At 36.1% G+C, this 17,686-nt stretch overlaps 2 protein-coding genes across 3 annotated transcripts in view; one reads left to right on the top strand and one right to left on the bottom strand.

Moving 5' to 3' along the window:
- Positions 1–3,144, top strand: part of LOC125670323 (tetratricopeptide repeat protein 39B-like) — a 29,664-nt gene extending 26,520 nt beyond the window's left edge. The window contains exon 18 of the mRNA XM_048905415.2: positions 1,423–3,144. Coding sequence (XP_048761372.1) covers positions 1,423–1,621 — 199 coding nt within the window. The 3' untranslated portion in view covers positions 1,622–3,144. The remainder of the gene's footprint in view (positions 1–1,422) is intronic.
- Positions 3,145–8,872: 5,728 nt separating this feature from the next.
- On the bottom strand, positions 8,873–17,549 carry LOC125670212 (adenosine 3'-phospho 5'-phosphosulfate transporter 2-like). Of its 2 annotated transcripts, XM_048905259.2 has the most exons (9): positions 17,205–17,549; positions 16,959–17,080; positions 16,647–16,801; positions 15,778–15,885; positions 14,491–14,588; positions 14,174–14,266; positions 13,934–14,045; positions 12,801–12,870; positions 8,873–10,001 (listed from the first exon to the last, which is right to left on the bottom strand). In XM_048905259.2, the coding sequence occupies exons 1-9, from the start codon at positions 17,421–17,423 to the stop codon at positions 9,839–9,841; spliced, it is 1,140 nt and encodes a 379-aa protein (XP_048761216.2). In that variant the 5' UTR covers positions 17,424–17,549; the 3' UTR covers positions 8,873–9,838. The 2 variants fall into 2 exon arrangements, with proteins under 2 accessions (XP_048761216.2, XP_048761217.2); XM_048905260.2 differs by lacking the exon at positions 14,174–14,266 and having other exon boundaries at positions 17,205–17,548.
- Between the last annotated feature and the right edge of the window lie 137 nt (positions 17,550–17,686).

The following is a 17,686-nucleotide window of genomic DNA, read 5'->3' as shown; positions in this document are numbered from 1 at the left end:
TGGGCCTCTTGTTTTTAATACACTATACATATATTTCTGGAGCTGCAATATCAAGAAAAAAAATTATTTCTCGGCCTTGAGTAAGTTAATAATATCTGCTCATATTCTTAATCTGTTAACAAATATGACTATTTTTTATTATAGAAAGAATATAAAGATCAAATTCATAAACTAAGTCATACGTGATTCATTTTAATCTAAATGTTTAATGAAATTTAAAAAACAATGAAAAATCAAGGAAAATTTCAGATTTAATTTACCAATAATGTATTTATGTACATTTTCATATTCTTGACATTGGTTTGACAATAAAATGTATTTGACTCCCCATTTTGCCCTATATAAAGTACATGTATAACTGGTAAAAACAGATTCAGACACTATCTGAAGTTATTGTATCTTCTAGGGCCTCTGGTTCCTCTGTTTTTAGCTCACCTGAGTGAGCTTTTCTGATCGCTTTTTGTCCGTCGTCTGTCTGTCCATCTGTCTGTCTGGCCGTTAAACTTACATTTTCGACTTCTTCTCCAGAATCACTGGGCCAATTTCAACCAAACATGGCCAAAAGCATCCTTGGGTGAAGGGCTTTCAAGTTTGTTCAAATGAAGGGCCATGTCACTTTCAAAGGGGAGATAATCACAAAAATGCAAAAATAGGGTGGGGTCATTTAAAAATCTTCTTCTCAAGAACCACTGGGCCAGAAGAGCTGAAATTTACCTGAAAGCTTCCTGACATATTGCAGATTCAAGTTTGTTCAAATCATGGCCCCCGGTGGTAGGATGGGGCCACAAGGGGGGGGGGGGATCAAAGTTTTACATAAAAATATATAGGGAAAAACTTTAAAAATCTTCTTCTCAAGAACCACTGAGCCAGAAAAGCTGATTTTTACATGAAATCTTTCTGACATAGTGCAGATTCAAGTTTGTTCAAATCATGGCCCCCGGGGGTAGGATGGGGCCACAAGGGGGATCAAAGTTTTACATACAAATATATAGTTAAAATCTTTTTCTCAATAACCACTGAGTCAGAAAAGCTGATATTTACAAGAAAACTTTCTGACATAGTGCAGATTCAAGTTTGTTCAAATCATGGCCCCCGGGGGGTAGGATGGGGCCACAAGTGGGGGGGGGGGGTCAAAGTTTTACATACAAATATAGGAAAAAGCTTTAAAAATCTTCTTCTCAAGAACCATTGGGCCAAAGAAGTTGACATTTACATGAAAGCTTTCTGACATAGTGTAGATTCAAGTTTGCAAAGGGTAGTTTGGGCCATAATAGGGACTACGGTTTTACATGCAAATATATATGGAAAGTCTTCAGATATGGGCCAAGGTGACTCAGGTGTGCGATGTGGCCCATGGGCCTCTTGTTGAATGATGCTAGCTAGAAATTTCTATGGTTGTGTGATGTTTCATTTTCCTTGTAGGAAAAATTACAAAGGATATTTACTGGAATCCAGACTACATTTTAGAATCCATGCTGTCAGACTACAGCTAAATAGTTCCCAAAATGGCAAATGTGTGTCAGTAGAACAAGACTTGGACTCTGATGCACGCCTGGATGAAGATTCAACTCCTGTTGGTATCCTGGATGAAGACAGTTCTTCAATAACCACAAAGATGTAATTGGAATAGTGTACCTAGTTAACTAAGGCAGTACATTTATCAATATTTTTGTTAGTACACTTACTGATTGCTAACTACCAGGGGTAGTTAAAATCACCAAGGGTCCAGTGACAGTTTGAGTAACTCGTGTTACAGTGTTCGTGGAATTTTGTCATAAGAGCTGTTGGATGAAAATCATTTCCAAAATCTATATTTAGAATCTGTGATAGCACATATTGTCCTCCTAAGCACATTCCCTGTTCATGTAGCTGTGATTTTTACCCATTCCTCATGTTCTGAGAGCTAGAGGAACTTGTTCTGATCAATGTCTGTGTCTTTCAGAACTCCCATTACTACGTATAGACATCACTAACAGCTGGTGTCGTCTATATAAGTAAGGGACATAAAACCACAAGCATACATGTATGTGTATTTGGGACCAATTCTAACATATACAATGGTACATATATAGAAGAATGTTCCAAACTCCAGTTGTCCCAGTATACTATTTTCTACATAAAGAACTCGAAGGGTAGTAGTTTTAAAAGAAATGCTTGCGTTCATATTGATCAAGCTTAAGATACTCAGTATATAAATAAACATCTAGTCATTATACATAATACTTTATTTTAAAGTGTATCTTTTCCTCTTTGAGAACAGGGCTATGATTATGTTATGATGAGTGAGCAATGTGTGAATTTTATGCATAATTTTATTTATTTGAGCTAATCCTTTGCAGATTGTTATTGTTATAGGATTATTAAGTAATTGATTCTTTGTAGTGCATTGTTCATCATTTTCTATGTCTTCAGATTTTCAAGTATTTTATGATATATTCTGTAACTAAATTACCTACCCATGACATATATTTTCCACTTTATACTGTCATATTTTAATATTTAACTTACCCATGGATTTTAATTTATACAGAGAAATTTGTTCTGACCTTTGCATTTTAAAAGGAAACTCATTTCTAATGATGCTGCATACTGGAGTTTTGTAACTGGTATGACTTTAAAGCTTGATACATTTAGTTTACTTCCAAAGCATTACATCTTATATTTATGCATTTTAAAAGTGGCATGTAATATAAAGTGCATTTGTTATTTTGGATACCAAATCAGTTTTTATGAAAGACATATTCATTTAAATTGATTTTTAATTGATCTTAACAGTGAACTGCTCTGATGGTCAGCTCATCCCTATCCTGTGTATTTTAAAACAGATGTTGTAAATGAGCTTATTGATGGTTGAAGTTCTGACTCAGAAAGAGATTTACTTTTTTCTTGTTCAACAAAACTGCAGTTTCCTCATATTAAATGTTAATTATTGGAAAATATTGTATTCTCACTACTTTTAGTGATTTATAGTGTCTTTGTTTTTAGTATATGACAATTGTTAACCCAGAGATCACCAGAGCTGTAGAAGGCAATTTGTTATACACATACTTTGCATAAACATGTTTACCATCAAGCTGGTGTTCTGTTTTTGCTGTAACCTTCACTAATTAATCAAAACTCTATTAAAGACTTTTAAATTTGTAATTGTTGGTCTCCTTTTTAAGTTTAGAACTCTCTGAAATAAAAATTAGGAAGAATTGTTTTAGCACACTAAAACTGATGTCGCCCCTTCCATTTTCCATAGTTTTTTAAAACATTTTTAGGGATCATCTTTATAAAGGAAAATTTAAGAGTTATGGTATATAACAGTCACCTACCAGGTATATGTATATGTGATGCACATACCAAATATCAAAGACCTTGGTCAAAAGACAACAGTTATGGTCTGGACCACAAATTTCTATTATTTGACCTTTACATAAAAGGTCAAGGTAAAAAAAATGAAACGTAACACAATGTCTTATGGTATACCCAAATATCGAAGACCTGTGTCAAAAAGACAAAAAAGTTACAGTCCAGACAAAAGAAATTATCATTTGACCTCTACATAAAAGTTCAAGGTCATAAGAAAAGGCAGGGGTATAATAGTATATCAAATATCTAGGCCAACAAGAGGCCCATGGGCCACATTGCTCACCCGGGTGACCTTGGACATGCCATTGTTCAGCTGTTGCGATTTTTAAAAGATTTTTTTAATGAATCTTTATTCCCAGGAAAGATTTTGACCCCATATTGTGACCCCAACCTAGCCCTAAAGGATAACAGCATAACTGAAAATTAATTCACATTACACAGATGCCTCAACACCAATATGACTAACATGATCTTGCTGTTCTAGATGAGACCAAGGTCATAAATCATGGCATGATATGAAGACAAATAAGAAACCTACATACAGAATAATAAAACTTTATCTTAAATAATTCAAGAGATATTAAAAAGGTAAGATTTTTCTTAAAAGTAAATCAAACTTCCAGGCCAAGGTCACAAGATCAAACATCAAAGTATATCAGGGCCTTGCCATATAGAATCTATATACAAAATATAAAAGTTTTACTTTGAATAGTTCAGGAGGTATTGACTAGGTCAGAGACTTAAATAGTGGGTCTAAGGTCAAGGTTACAAGGTCAAGCTTCAAGAAATAAAAAGGTCTAGCCAAAAAGGACATATAACATGACAGCACTACCTTGAATAGTTCAGGAGATATTATATAGGTAATTTTTATAAAATGTAGGTCAAACTCCAAGATCAAATACCATTGAGTACAAGGTCTTGCCATTAAGATTGTTTATTCAAAATATGAAAGGCCCAGGTGAGTTAAAACAATTCTATTATTTGATCTTTACATAAAAGGTCAAGGTAAAAAAAATTAGCACATGTCACACTGTCTTATCATGGTATACCCACATACATAATATCAAAGGCCTATGTAAAAAGACAAAAAAGTTATGGTTCAGACTAAAAAAAAAAAGCCCCAAAATTCTAATATTTGACCTACACATAAAAGTTCAAGGTAGAAACAATAGCATTCAACACATTGTCTTATGGTATACCAAATACTGGGCAGTCCCCAGCCAGTAAGGTGGTGTCCCGCCAAAGTCTGCCTGCTTCACTCAGTGCGTGGAGTTTAGGGTTTGGAACAGCCTGATTGATGAACTGAAAATAATGCACCAGACAAGACGAAGAAAGGAAGGAAAAGAAAGCCAGCACTCAAGCTGGCAACTTGGAATGTAAGAACTATAACACCAGGACTGTCTGAAGACCTGCTTGTGATCAGCAACATTCGTAAAACAGCAGTGATCAACAACGAAATGTTGAGATTGCATGTGGACATCGCGATGCTTCAGGAGACACGCCTTGCAGAATCAGGTACCCTACGCCAGGATTACAATTTCCTCTGGCAAGGGAAGAGCCCAGAGGAGACTAGAGAACACGGTGTGTGATCCACTATCAGAAACTTGCTCCTAGCGATGGTAGAACTTAGTCAAGGTGCAACAGAGAGAATCCTAGCCCTGCGTCTCCACACTACGGATGGACCTGTAAAACTTCTCAGTGTGTATGCTCCTACCCTCCACTCCTTGCAGGAGGCCAAACAAGAGTGTTATGACCAGCTGCAAACAGTGGTCCAGGGAATCCCTAGCAAGAAGTAGCTGCTGCTGCTTGGAGACTTCAATGCGAGAATTGGCACAGACCATAACTCATGGCCAACCTGCTTTGGTTGCTTCGGAATTGGGGAGCTTGAACGAAAATGGACAACAACTGCTTGAGCTGTGTACATAAAACGAACTATGCATCACCAACTCCTATTTACTGACCAAGCCCCAGCACAAAGTGTCATGGCATCATCCATGGTTAAAACATTGGTACCAACTGGATCCGATTCTCACAAGGGGCTGCATCTTGAAGAACGTTCTCACACGTTCATACCAGAGTGCTGACTGCGACACAGATCACTCCCTGGTCTGCTGCAAAATCATACTCCAGCCCCAAAAAAATCCACTGTGCAAAGCCCGTAGGAAAGAAGCGAATCAATGCTAGTGTGACAAAACATCCTGAAAAAGCAAAGATGATTGCAAAAACTTTGGAAACCTCACTCCAGACAAGCCCGCCAAGAAGGCAATGCCCAGCAGAAGTGGAACCATATGAAGGACGCAATTTACAATACTGCACTTACCATCTGTGGGAGAAAATAGAGGAAGACACAGGATTGGTATGAAGAAAACTCAAACGAGCTCAACACTTTGCTGGAGGAAAAATGAACAGCACTACTAGAGCACAAATGCCAACCTACCCAGTCATCACTGCAAGCTGCTCGCTCAGCCAGAAGCAATTCCCAGAGGTTAGCAAGATGCTGTGCCAACGACTACTGGCTTTAACTCTATGAAGCAGGCAACATCTGTTGAGTGTACGAAGGAATCAAAAAAGCTATCAGTCCAAAACAGAGCAAGCCGGCGCCACTAAAATCTGGATCTGGTGAGACTATTAGAGACAAAGGAAAGCAGATGGAAAGGTGGGTGGAACATTACGCCAGCCTGTACTCCAGAGAAAGCATCATCTCTGATGCCACACTGGAAGCTGTTGAGCATTTGCCAGTCATGGATGAGACACCCAGTGCGATGGAACTCAGCAAGGCAATAAGCAGGGCTGTGTGCTTGCATCGACCCCCATTGGCATTTTCTTTGCCATCGTGCTGACAAAAGAGGTGTGGGAAAACAGCAAGCTGACAGAACACCAAGGTGGCAGTCTACCGAGCTTGCGTGCTCAGCACACTGCTGTGCGGAAGTCATGGACCCTGTACTCCAGACAAGAATGCAGGCCGAACGTTTTCCATATGCGCAGCCTTCGGCGCATCATGGGCATCAAAGAGAGTGACAAGACAACCAACAACTCGGTTCTGTCATGCGCCCAGAATCCCAGTCTCTTCACACTGTTGCAGCAACGTCGCCTCCGTTGGCTGGGCAACATCCACTGCATGTCAGACGGGAGGATTCCCAAGGACTTGCTGTACGGGAAGCTGGTGACCAGCACGAGAGCCCAAGAACACCCCCAACTCTGCTTCAAGGATGTCTGCAAGTGCGACCTCAAGTCTTTAGGCATGAACGCAGAGAGATGGGAGATCGCCAGTGTCTGTGACGAGTAGAGGCAAGAGCTTGGTAGAGGACTCCGAAGAGGGGAAGCCAAGCTCAGACAAGGCACTGAGGACAGAGGACACCAGGAGACGCAACAGGGCATGTCGCTCCCACATCGGTCTGTACAGCCACAGCTGTCACTGTTCCTTTGTCAGCACCAACTGAATTTCCAGGTGCAGACTCCATGGTCTCCGCAGTTGTGTTAAGTAGGGCCATAGAAATATGTCGGGGAAGAAACGTTAATAAACAGATCAATTTGTGACAAATTCTGTAAACACAACCCTTTTATACAAAAACAATATGTATATATCATGAAGTGCATATTGACCTCTTATACATTTTTCACGAGACCGACAGTCTCTACATCAACTCTATATCACGTGATCAAATATCAAGATAAAAACGTATCATGTATGTATAAATCGTTGAATTGGCACGACATCCAGATATCAATGCAAGTTGAAGTTAATATAACTTCAAAGCATATTAATTTCTTAATTTGAAAAGTGCTGAGACCAAGTTTATTGTGACTTTTACCATGTCTAATGTTTGCATTGAATATGCAAGATGCAGCGATTTTTGCACATACGAAGTTGAATCTAGCCTGAAAAACATATTTTCTGTTGAAGCCAGAACTTGCTCCCCTAACTTTCCTTTGGCACTGAAGTTCACATGTCACATAAGTCAAACATCTTTCACTTAAAAACCACGGGGTGTCGTGACAATGATGAAATTTTTATGTACGGAAACCCTGTTTATGCAAATGAGTCCATTGTGAAAGTAACTATACGTGTAGATTAGGGGCGATATCAAGATCACAATATAATATGGATATTACCTTAGCATGTATGCTATATAAATAAGAAATTGAAACTTTTTCAATATCAAAGAGAATGAATACAACCCATTTGACAGAAACTTTTACTTGATTGCAGTTTACCATTTGACTGCGGTGGTAAATAACGAAACAATATTTTGACATTTCCAACCACAAAAGGACGGTAGATATGTATGTCATGACGTATTTTTCATTGTGACGTCGTGCAATGTGCCAGTACCGTAAAGTATTTTTATGCACAGCACTGATATTAAAAAAATTATGGGGAAAGCCTTAACTCAACCGCGTCCTGAGACCGACGGACACCATCATATGCCAAAAATATGAAAATCTACCACCTTTGATATTTCCTTTACACAAGTAAGAAAATATGAATCATATGAAAAGGAAAATTTTTGTAAAACAAAAGAAGTAAATCAAAGGATGAAATTCAGTTTCATATATGTATCAGAGATACCCATCTTGAGGCATTCATCCAAAGAGCTTTTACAAGAATACAAATTTTCATATAACAATATTTGAAGAAAGGATAACAGAATATATGTTTTGCACCTGTCAATCAGTTTGTAAACCAAGTCTTGGATATTGTCCAATCAATATCTTGAGAACCCTTTGTTTGAAGAACATCAAACTTGGTACACTGGCTCCCCATAAGAAGCAGTCTATATCTTAGGAACCATTTGCTTGACAGACATCAAACTTAGTACACTGATTCTACCTAAGAGGTAGATGACCCCTATTGCTTTTGAGGTCACAAGGTCAAAGTCAAATTACTCTGGACATATGAAAATATTGTCTGCTCAATCTGCCTATGCTTGACAGACATCAAACTTGGTACATCTTCAGGAGTAGATTTTGAGGTCACAAGGTCAAAGTACTCTAGACATAAGAAAACATTTTCTGCTTAATATCTTGTAAACCCTTTGATGGCAGAAATCAAACTTGGTACCCCCTAAATAGTGGTTTTCAAGTCAAAGGTCATAAATCAAATGACTGGTTATTTGGACATCTAGAGAGATAAAACTTAGTATTATGGTTGCCCCTGACTAGTAAATAACCCTTATTTTTCACTATCATTGCAGACATTCTAAATTTAAAGTTGAGACTTTTCATTATTGCTTACATGAGGGCATTTTTGTTTCTAAAACATCTCTTGCTGAATGTCATTCACAAGACCTTACATAAAATCAACAAATAACATCCCAGAATAGTTGTTTACTTTTAATAAGATATTTAATTAAAAACCATTCAATTCTTTTGTCACTGAAGTTCAAAATGAAAATACTGGACAGAAACTACCTGAGTTTTGACCTGCAATAGCTAAAGCTTTTTAAATGTTGCAGGAAGAAAGGCATGGCTTCGCAGCAATGTTGTAATCATATTCAAATACAAATGTACTACATAGTTTGAGAGTCAATACAATTTTATTTAATTTGATAATCATAATTTTATGATTGAAGAAAGATTTCATATTCAAATGATAAAAGAATGAACATACAAGACTAGATTTGAATTACATGTTGCTGCATTCAACATATTCCAGGCTGTATAGTACCCTTGCTAGAGCATTTCTTTGTACAATAAAAACACATACATACAAATCAAGAAATGCTCAAAGACAAAAGCATGCAGATCAAAATAATAATTCACTCGAAACCTTCCAATGATTTCTTTCAGGAAATATATTTGTAATTACATTGAGGTAGCTCACTACATCAAGACTTACACATTTCATGACACGACGTCACAAGATGGAGATTCAAGTGTTTTGTAGAATTACTTGTATACATCGAATTGTTTGTAGATCTACGGAGATCAGTGGATAAGATATCAGGTTGCTGACACACAGATACCAAGTTCAAATCTGCAAATGTCTTTCATTTATACTTATTGAAATAAATTTTTGAAAATCATGTATTTCCCCTCCAAAATTGCATATTTTTTGCCTTTTTAACATGTACATATTACATATCATATTTTACATGATTAAATCATTTCATGCTGATTTGATTAACACTTTCAAGGTGTAGTGAGTAACCTTAAAGTATCATCAAATGCCAAAACAAAGTGATGAATTCCTATCTAAATTATACATTGACATCTTGTACACTGGTCTGATATACATGTAGTTAAATTCAGTTAAGAATTGATGTCATTTAACTTTCATGGTTAAGTGAAAAATATCTTTGTTTTGTGATTAGTGAAAATATCTTTGTTTCGTGGAGTAAATTTGATCAATCAGGTGTACACACATGATGGTTTACATATCAACACTAATTTTAATCGTAGTCAAAAACATATTGACAGAAACTACCCTGGAAATCCACAAAAATTACGTATTACAATGTCTGTATACCCATAAACCCGCTCATCAAACATCAGTGAGAGTACTCTCATAATTTGTTCTCTTGCTTTTGAAACATGCATCAACTTTTCCAATAGTGTCCGATATCACTTTATCCCAGGATCTCCGATTCTTACTGTACACATTGAGGTATATTCCTAAAACAACCAGCAATCCAGACCACACATACCTGCAAAAATCAACTCTTATCAATGCAGACCATACATACCTACAAAAAATTATCAAATTTTACCATTCTTTAAAGTTACTTATGAAAGTTAAATAATTTACTACAGTGATCTTTTTCAGATGGGTAAAAGAAATCATTAGGGCCCTTAGGTGACCTATTGCAATATGGTCAGTGTCCATTGTCTGTCGTATGTTCACAATTGAACATATTTAACTTCTTCATAACTACCATTCCAATTCTTTTTAAATTTGGTATGAAGCATCTTTGGGACAAGGTGGATATAAATTGTACATTTCAGAACTTCTGCACCTCCGGGGCCTTAGGGGTGGGACAAAAATTGTCAAATTTTCCAAAAAAAATTCTTCTCTGCAACTGCACATCTGTAAGAAAACTAAATGCATGTGATGTAGAGCAGGAAGGCCTCCACCAAAATTGTAAATTTCATGATTCCCAGGATAGAGGTTCTGACTCCAGGATGAGGTCGAACTTGGTATTTAGTGTTTATATGTAAATACATTCAAATAGCATCTTCTTTAGTGCTAGTGGCACTAAATTGAAACTATTTGGATATTTAGAATGAACAAGTAGTCCTTTACCAGAATAGTAAATTTCAAGTTCCCAGGGGTAAGGGCTTTGGTATCGGAGTGGGGCCAACATATTTTATTGAGAAACTCAATAGGATCGGGCTTCAGGCATAGCCTATGTAGGCCCTCTCCCAAATGCAAAGGCCAAGTACAAAAGTATGATTGATAAAAAGGATTCTTTGAAGATGTAACAATATTTAATGAGTGGGGCCAAAATGGTCAGTGATTAAATGTGTACGATTGAACAGTTTTAATTTCTTCTTTATAACTAATATTCCATTCTTTTTCAAAGGTGTGAAGCATCTTTGAGACAAGGGTGACATAAGTTGTAAATTCAGGGCTTCTGCACCCCCGGGGGCCTTATGGGCAGGGTTAAGATTGCCATACATTGACCCATATTCAACAATTTTCTTCTCTACAACTTTACAACTGTAAGAAAAACTGAATGCATAGTCATGTTGAGCAGGAAGGACTACCAAAATTCTAACATTTCATGATCTCAGGGGTAGAGGTTCTGACTCCAGAGCAGGGTCCAAACTTGGTATATATAGTGTATATGTGTAAAACATTTCAATAATATCTTCTTAAGTGCTATTGATACTAAAAACTAACTTAGATATTTAAAAGAGTAAGTAGTCCTTTACCAAAATTATAAATTTCATGATCCCAGAGGTAAGGATTTCAGTTCCAGGGTGGGACCAAAATTATTTGAGTGATTATTGCCTTTATCATTTTAAAGACTTCTTGAAGTTTGCTGATACGGTATAAAAACTAAATGCATGTACATATTTTATAAAAAGTAGAAAAGGATGTACCAATTTCACAACCCCAGGGTTTTGACTCTAGGACAGGTCCGAATTCGTCGTATCGTGTTAATGTCTTTCATCAGTATAGGCACTTTCAGAGGCATTAAGTTTTAAAAACACATCTTGTTTTATACTGATGCTGAATATTAGAATTTAGGTTAGATATGCAGAACAGGAATTTTTTTTCTAGATTTCATAGCCATTGGGGCCAGTGATCAATACTTTGAACTGTAATACTCAAGTGACCGATAAGGCCTATGGGTCTCTTGTTTACCTTACTGACTTCAAGTCAAGTGCATGTAAGTAAGTTATAATGGTCACAAAAAGAGAACAGAATTTGAAGTAAGAGGGTTAAGGTCGAAAGGAAAATATGCGATTTATATTTAGAATTTACTAAATGACAGACTTATTATGTTGTATGTCACTGGATAATGGTCAGAGATAGATTTGAGGTCAACGTCATAAGGAGATATTGACTTGCAATAACCCAAGTCTTCAACCAAAAAACACTATTGAATTATTAAACGGACAATGTTCAGAACAGGATGACTATCAATTTCAAGTATTTCCATCAAAGGACAGGGTCTATAAATATGATTATGATATGATATGAAATATGATATAATTATGGTATGACTCAAGCGTTGTCCTGCAGACTTTGTGTGTGAAACAAACTTAAGGTAGGTAAAGGTTAAGAAAAAAGACACGTTTTGATCCCCGAGGTCAAGGTCACTATAGTGAATTTACAGTAGGGCTGTCATCTTCACAAGTCAAGGGTTATTGATTTGTTGCCTCGCACTAACCCTTGACATTAGTGACTATCAAAAAGTTGGGCTAGTTCTGATTGGTTCCCACAAAAGAGTGGGAACCAAAGAGACTGCGGTTCTACATGTATTTCTAACAATGCGAAGCGAGAGATTCAAATAAAAACATGTGTATTGATGCCTACAGCTATGACTATTTCAATCGTTTAAGCAATATTGTCTTATACAAAAAGGTTTCCCAACTTGATCTACTGTCAATAAACATAATTAGTGGTGTAAATATTACAATTACGCGTGTTTATCAATACAGCAGCATGGGATCGCGTCATTTGTATCCATGTACACCATAAAAAGATGCAGTGATTTCATTGGATGTTTTATTTATAGTAAATTGTGTAATGGTCTAATGTGCCCACCTTTTATATAGCGACTGATGTCAAGGGTTAGTGCGAGGTAACGAATCAATAACCCTTGACTTGTGAAGATGTAGGACTGTCAGTTTTCAAGTTTTTGTTGTTGTTGGGGGTTGGGGGTGGAAGAGGGTGTAAAGGATATAGAAATGTTTATACTGCATATGTTAATCTACCTGAAAGAATCTGAAGATGTACACTGGTATTATGCTAACATACTAATACATGTACTTACTGAACTGTGAATGGTTTAGAGAAAAATAGGAAGGACAAAACAATAGTCACAGCTTTCCTGCATGTGGTAACTGCAAAACAAAGTACACACTAAATCACTGTAAAACTAGTAACTTTCTGTTTCAAGCATCCAAATCTTTTCCACCAACAATAATAATGTTTCTTTTTTGGCTGGTCCAGAATTATTATTGTCAATACAGATTATATTCTTAAAAGTGGGATCCGCATATAAAAATAATGTTCAGATAAAAAAGATAATTATTGTTGACGATGTTTGAAATAATTATTGTGGTGGAAAGATTATATTTCTAAAGATAATGTGTGACTTTAAATCAGGCCAGTTTATAATTATTGCAGCAGTATAATTATAATAATGTCAGCTAAATGAAGGATATTTTTCTTTTGGGGATGAAATTATAATTTGGTGTCTGAAAATCGGGGCAGATTATTATCATCAATGCGATATAATGATAATGTCAGCAAATAGGGGGGATTTTTAAATTTTTGATAGAGATTATAATTTTGGCATTTTATATAGGGAAAAATCATAATAATGTGGGGGTACATTGCAGCTTTCCATGTAAACACATTCATGATAAGTAAAATTACCAAAACTTTTCCAAACATAAAATATACAAGAAAAGAAAGCGGTATTCTCCATTTTAAATTTTACTGTGTTGTGTAAACACCCTACAATAAAGAAAGTAAACTTCCCTTTTAAAAACTGCTAGTCATTTTAGGGGGCAAATTCAGTATGTATCATATACAGTCCTTTCTTGCTGACATAAATGTACATGTACAATGTGTAAGTAAACTACTGAAAAAATTCAATATGATTTTGTTGACAAATATTGTGAATTTGTACGTCGTTACAATTCTAAATATTATTTTGTTTGCAAAAGAAGTTTTATTTATCTTGAAATGAAGTAAAATGCACAATATACGGTGAAAACTAGAGGTAAATCCAGAAAATTTTCAAATGGGGGTTTGCTACCTGAAATAGTACTTACTAGCCAAGGGGAGGGGAGTTACATAACTGGCAGAAAACAACCTTTTAAAAGATCAATTTTCCACACAGAGAAGAGGTTGCAAAATTCCATAAACCTCCCTCTAGATTTTTCACTGAAAACCTACCTGTAACTGCAATTAAGGCACCAAAGGATTTCACCATAGTTAGTACAATGGCCAATCCTATATATCCAGAGATGGAGAATAGAATTCCATAGCCATAGGTCTGCATTGGGTACTGAAATATATCACTCTCATTAGGGTGCATACAATTTATATTCTGTAAAAAGAAAATATGATATAGTCAGTCTTGCATACATTTCATAGATTATGTTTCTAAATTAGTTTCATGTGAGCATAATTTACCTCTTTGCAAAATTCAAAGGCTGGAAAAAAATTTCCTGATAGAAACAAACCGACTAGAATGTAGAGAAATCCTATTCCATATGAATAAAATACCTGTTAAATAAATATAAAACATCAGTACCTGGTTAAGGGAATGGTTGTTCCAAGTCATAACTTGTGCTTGATCCAAATTGTACATTTAAAGTTCAATAAAATATGTTGTAATCAGTACTTGGTGGAGGAATGATAAAATATTTGTTGCAAGGTGTTATCTAATATGACAATATGACTGATCCTAGAATATTTGTCTCGAGGTCCAAGTTTTACAGCACACTTACTATTTCTGTGTTTGAGGCTTCATACTGCCTCATGGCCTTCTCCTGCACATTGCCAATTGCACCATCAGCACATAATGCCAAAGAGATTAAAATAACTCCTAAAATTTAAGTTACACTCAATTTCAGTACATTACCATTACACAGTGAATACATAGCTTCTACTAGAGTCTCAACTGACAGAAATGGAGTAGTAATGATTTATTAGAAGAGTGGATCAGTATTCCTGGGCATCAAATTTCATGGATTTGTCAAAAAATACTTTTATATCATCGAAATTTAATTTTGTGGAAAGCTAATCTATGCTCTTCACTTACCCCCTCCCCCCTTCACACAGTGTTACAGTCTTACAAAGATTATGCTGATCACCCCGATCAGACTGCAATTTGAAAAAAAATATTGGATTGGAACCAGATTGGCATCAAAACCAAGCAATTTGGCAAATTTTGAAAGGCCTTCATTATGACCGTACTATGATGCTTCTACATTGAACATGCTCCTGATATACATTCACTATGATTAAACACAGATCAATGCTGGCCAGCGACTGATTTTACTGTATCTATACTGCATTGCAGATATAACATACAAGATCATATTATGATGTTGCTCAGACTGTATGACGTTGTAAGTACCCTGTTGTTGATCATGATCATATCATACCTGTAGTACAGTTTTGTACGTCATGAACATAGAGGGATTAACGGGGGGGGGGGGGGGGGGGGGGGGGGGCATAGTGGAAATGTGGTAGAAGATAACTAAAATAACCCAAATAAGTTTTCAACTCTGCTGTACTTTCACTACAGCTATAAAGAACTCACACTGCTTGTACAATATTATGGCGTTCCCCCTCTTTATCCCACTTCATGTTTGCCACAATCCCACTACACTTGTTTTGAACATGTTCAAAATAAGTGTGGCAAGAGCTTAGAGCTTCCCCATCATGAAGATCCTACCATGATCATATACTGTGCTTATCAAGACTTGACCACCTTTCCCTCCCAATTTGACATGTTTTCAACTACATTTTGATCATAGTAGAAGCAGCGTCTACGTATGAATGAGCGGTTATGAATAAATACAGTACATGCATTGTATTTCATTGATCACTTGTTTTCTTGTCATAACCACAAAAACAACGAAAATTGGTTTTCAATGAAAATGTTGAAACAACAGTAGTTTACAGTATATGACAGACTGGCACTAGTAGATTACTCGTAGGTATTACAATGACAATTTAAAAATAGTTTCTAAACATACAGCTGTTTTGTAATCAACATTATTACCTACCATAAGTATTAAAGTTAGGAGACAAGCTGCTGTCAGCCAAGGTAAATGATATCAGTCCGACCACCATACATAGCACAGCACTGATGTCTAAACAGTTGTAACGCCTCCCTATGTAGAATAAATGCATTTTCATTATATAGTTATCCCACAACCCTGCAAGTAATGTAGCCCATCCTCAATACCGGGTTCTGAGCCTGCATTGCCACACACAATCAAACACATCCAAAATAAAAGGTTTACATCACCAATATGCTATCATTGTGGAAATTCTAGAATATTTAATGAAAACTATGATTCTTGAGAAGCTTTCAAAAGAATTTTCCAACATATTCCTGTGTAAAACTTTTAAATGTTGTTACTCCGCCCTTGAAATTGGTCCTTTTGTTCTTGAAAAGAAGCTGCAAATGTGAAAACAAAACATGATCAGATAGGCTGACAAACAGATTCTGGATAAAACCTGATCTAAAAAACTCACTTGAGCCTTTGGCTTTGGTTACCTAATTACTGTTGTAGCTCCAGACTACACAAGTAGGTATCAGAGTACTTGTAATTTGTTTTAGTCTAAAATTTAGTACTTCAGTTGAAAGACATGATAATATATAATAATTGATGTAATATTCTTCCATAAATCTTTACAGCATACATAATGATTCTCTATCCCCATTACAAAATTAGTACTAAAATGCATAATATTCTTATTCATGATACCCATGCACAAATGTCTATGTATAGTACACAATCATATGTCACCTGATAAAAATCAGTCTTGAAATCTGATGCACATAAAAATTATCCACTTGAACTATTCAAAACTGAATACAGAATTTATAGAGATCTCAAATGTGATAAAGGTATTGCACACCTCTCACCCTGAATAATGACGCTGCCCACCATGACAGGAATTAATTTGCAACACTTGAAAATAACTTGAGTAGGGTAATTCAAATATCCCACAGATGTATTGGAAAGACCCATGGTGGCTACCGTCAAAAACGCCAGCAGAGCGTACATTTTCAATGGAATTCTGAAATATTAAATTTGATACTATTATAAGCAACAACCAACACAGAACTCAAATGTGAATAATCAAACCATTGGTTAAAAAATTCATTCTAAACCTAATCTCCGAAATAAAACATGGGGTAATGTTACTTCATAGATAGTAAAACTGGGGGACGTACTTCCTTTTGACATTTCTCCCCACATGCCTTTCAACAAGTCCGAACACCAAGTAACAGAGAAACTGCACAAGGGTTAGATACCAACCAAATGGACGGAACTCTTTCAGCCTGAATATCAGCTCCTGGTATATTAGAAAAGAAGAAAAAATAAGCTGTCTGTCTGATCTTTGAACTATTTAAAATTATCACAACTTTCCTATAAACTGATAAAATATAAATCATTACATATAAATATGAGAATTTTACCTGCAAATATCCGTAAATAAGATATGTTGCAAATGTAGCTGTTGATAGCAGTAAAAACTGGAACGTCCGGTCGAATTCAGAAATGTCCACAAACCATAACTTGACAAGAGGTCTTTCAGGATCCGTCTTCACCTCGACATCGTCCACATTTACCACACATGCTGCCTCGACAGCACTCTTCTGGCGCAGTGTGTCACTCGAAGACATGTATCTCGACATTCTCTGTGTTTTCAAATGGTGGACATTGTCCACAAATATAGAGAATAGGTGATTAGTAAGGAAATCGGATTATAAGTAATAATACAGCTTCATTGTTGACGTGTCGGTGCCCAGCATTCATTCCACAACATATTCGATACTGAGATAGCAGCTACTCAGAATATACACTTGTTACACAAATAAAAAGAAAATGATAATTCAGTAATTAACTTTAATTAAGGGAATGCACATAAATGCATTCAAAATTAAACTGCTATATATAT

Source organism: Ostrea edulis, chromosome 4 (genome assembly GCF_947568905.1).
Source record: "Ostrea edulis chromosome 4, xbOstEdul1.1, whole genome shotgun sequence".
Classification (NCBI taxonomy): domain Eukaryota; kingdom Metazoa; phylum Mollusca; class Bivalvia; order Ostreida; family Ostreidae; genus Ostrea; species Ostrea edulis.
Note: the sequence above shows the minus strand (reverse complement) of the source record. Positions and strands in the feature narration are given on the sequence as shown.

Excerpts from the sequence above, each read along its gene's own strand:
- LOC125670212 (XM_048905259.2), bottom strand. The coding sequence starts at position 17,423 with ATGTCGAGATACATGTCTTCGAGTGACACACTGCGCCAGAAGAGTGCT. Across the intron at positions 14,267-14,490 it reads AAGCCTCAAACACAGAAATA|GTATTTTATTCATATGGAAT; the intron begins GTAAGTGTGCTG and ends TTTATTTAACAG. Across the intron at positions 14,046-14,173 it reads CCTTTGAATTTTGCAAAGAG|TACCCAATGCAGACCTATGG; the intron begins GTAAATTATGCT and ends GATATATTTCAG.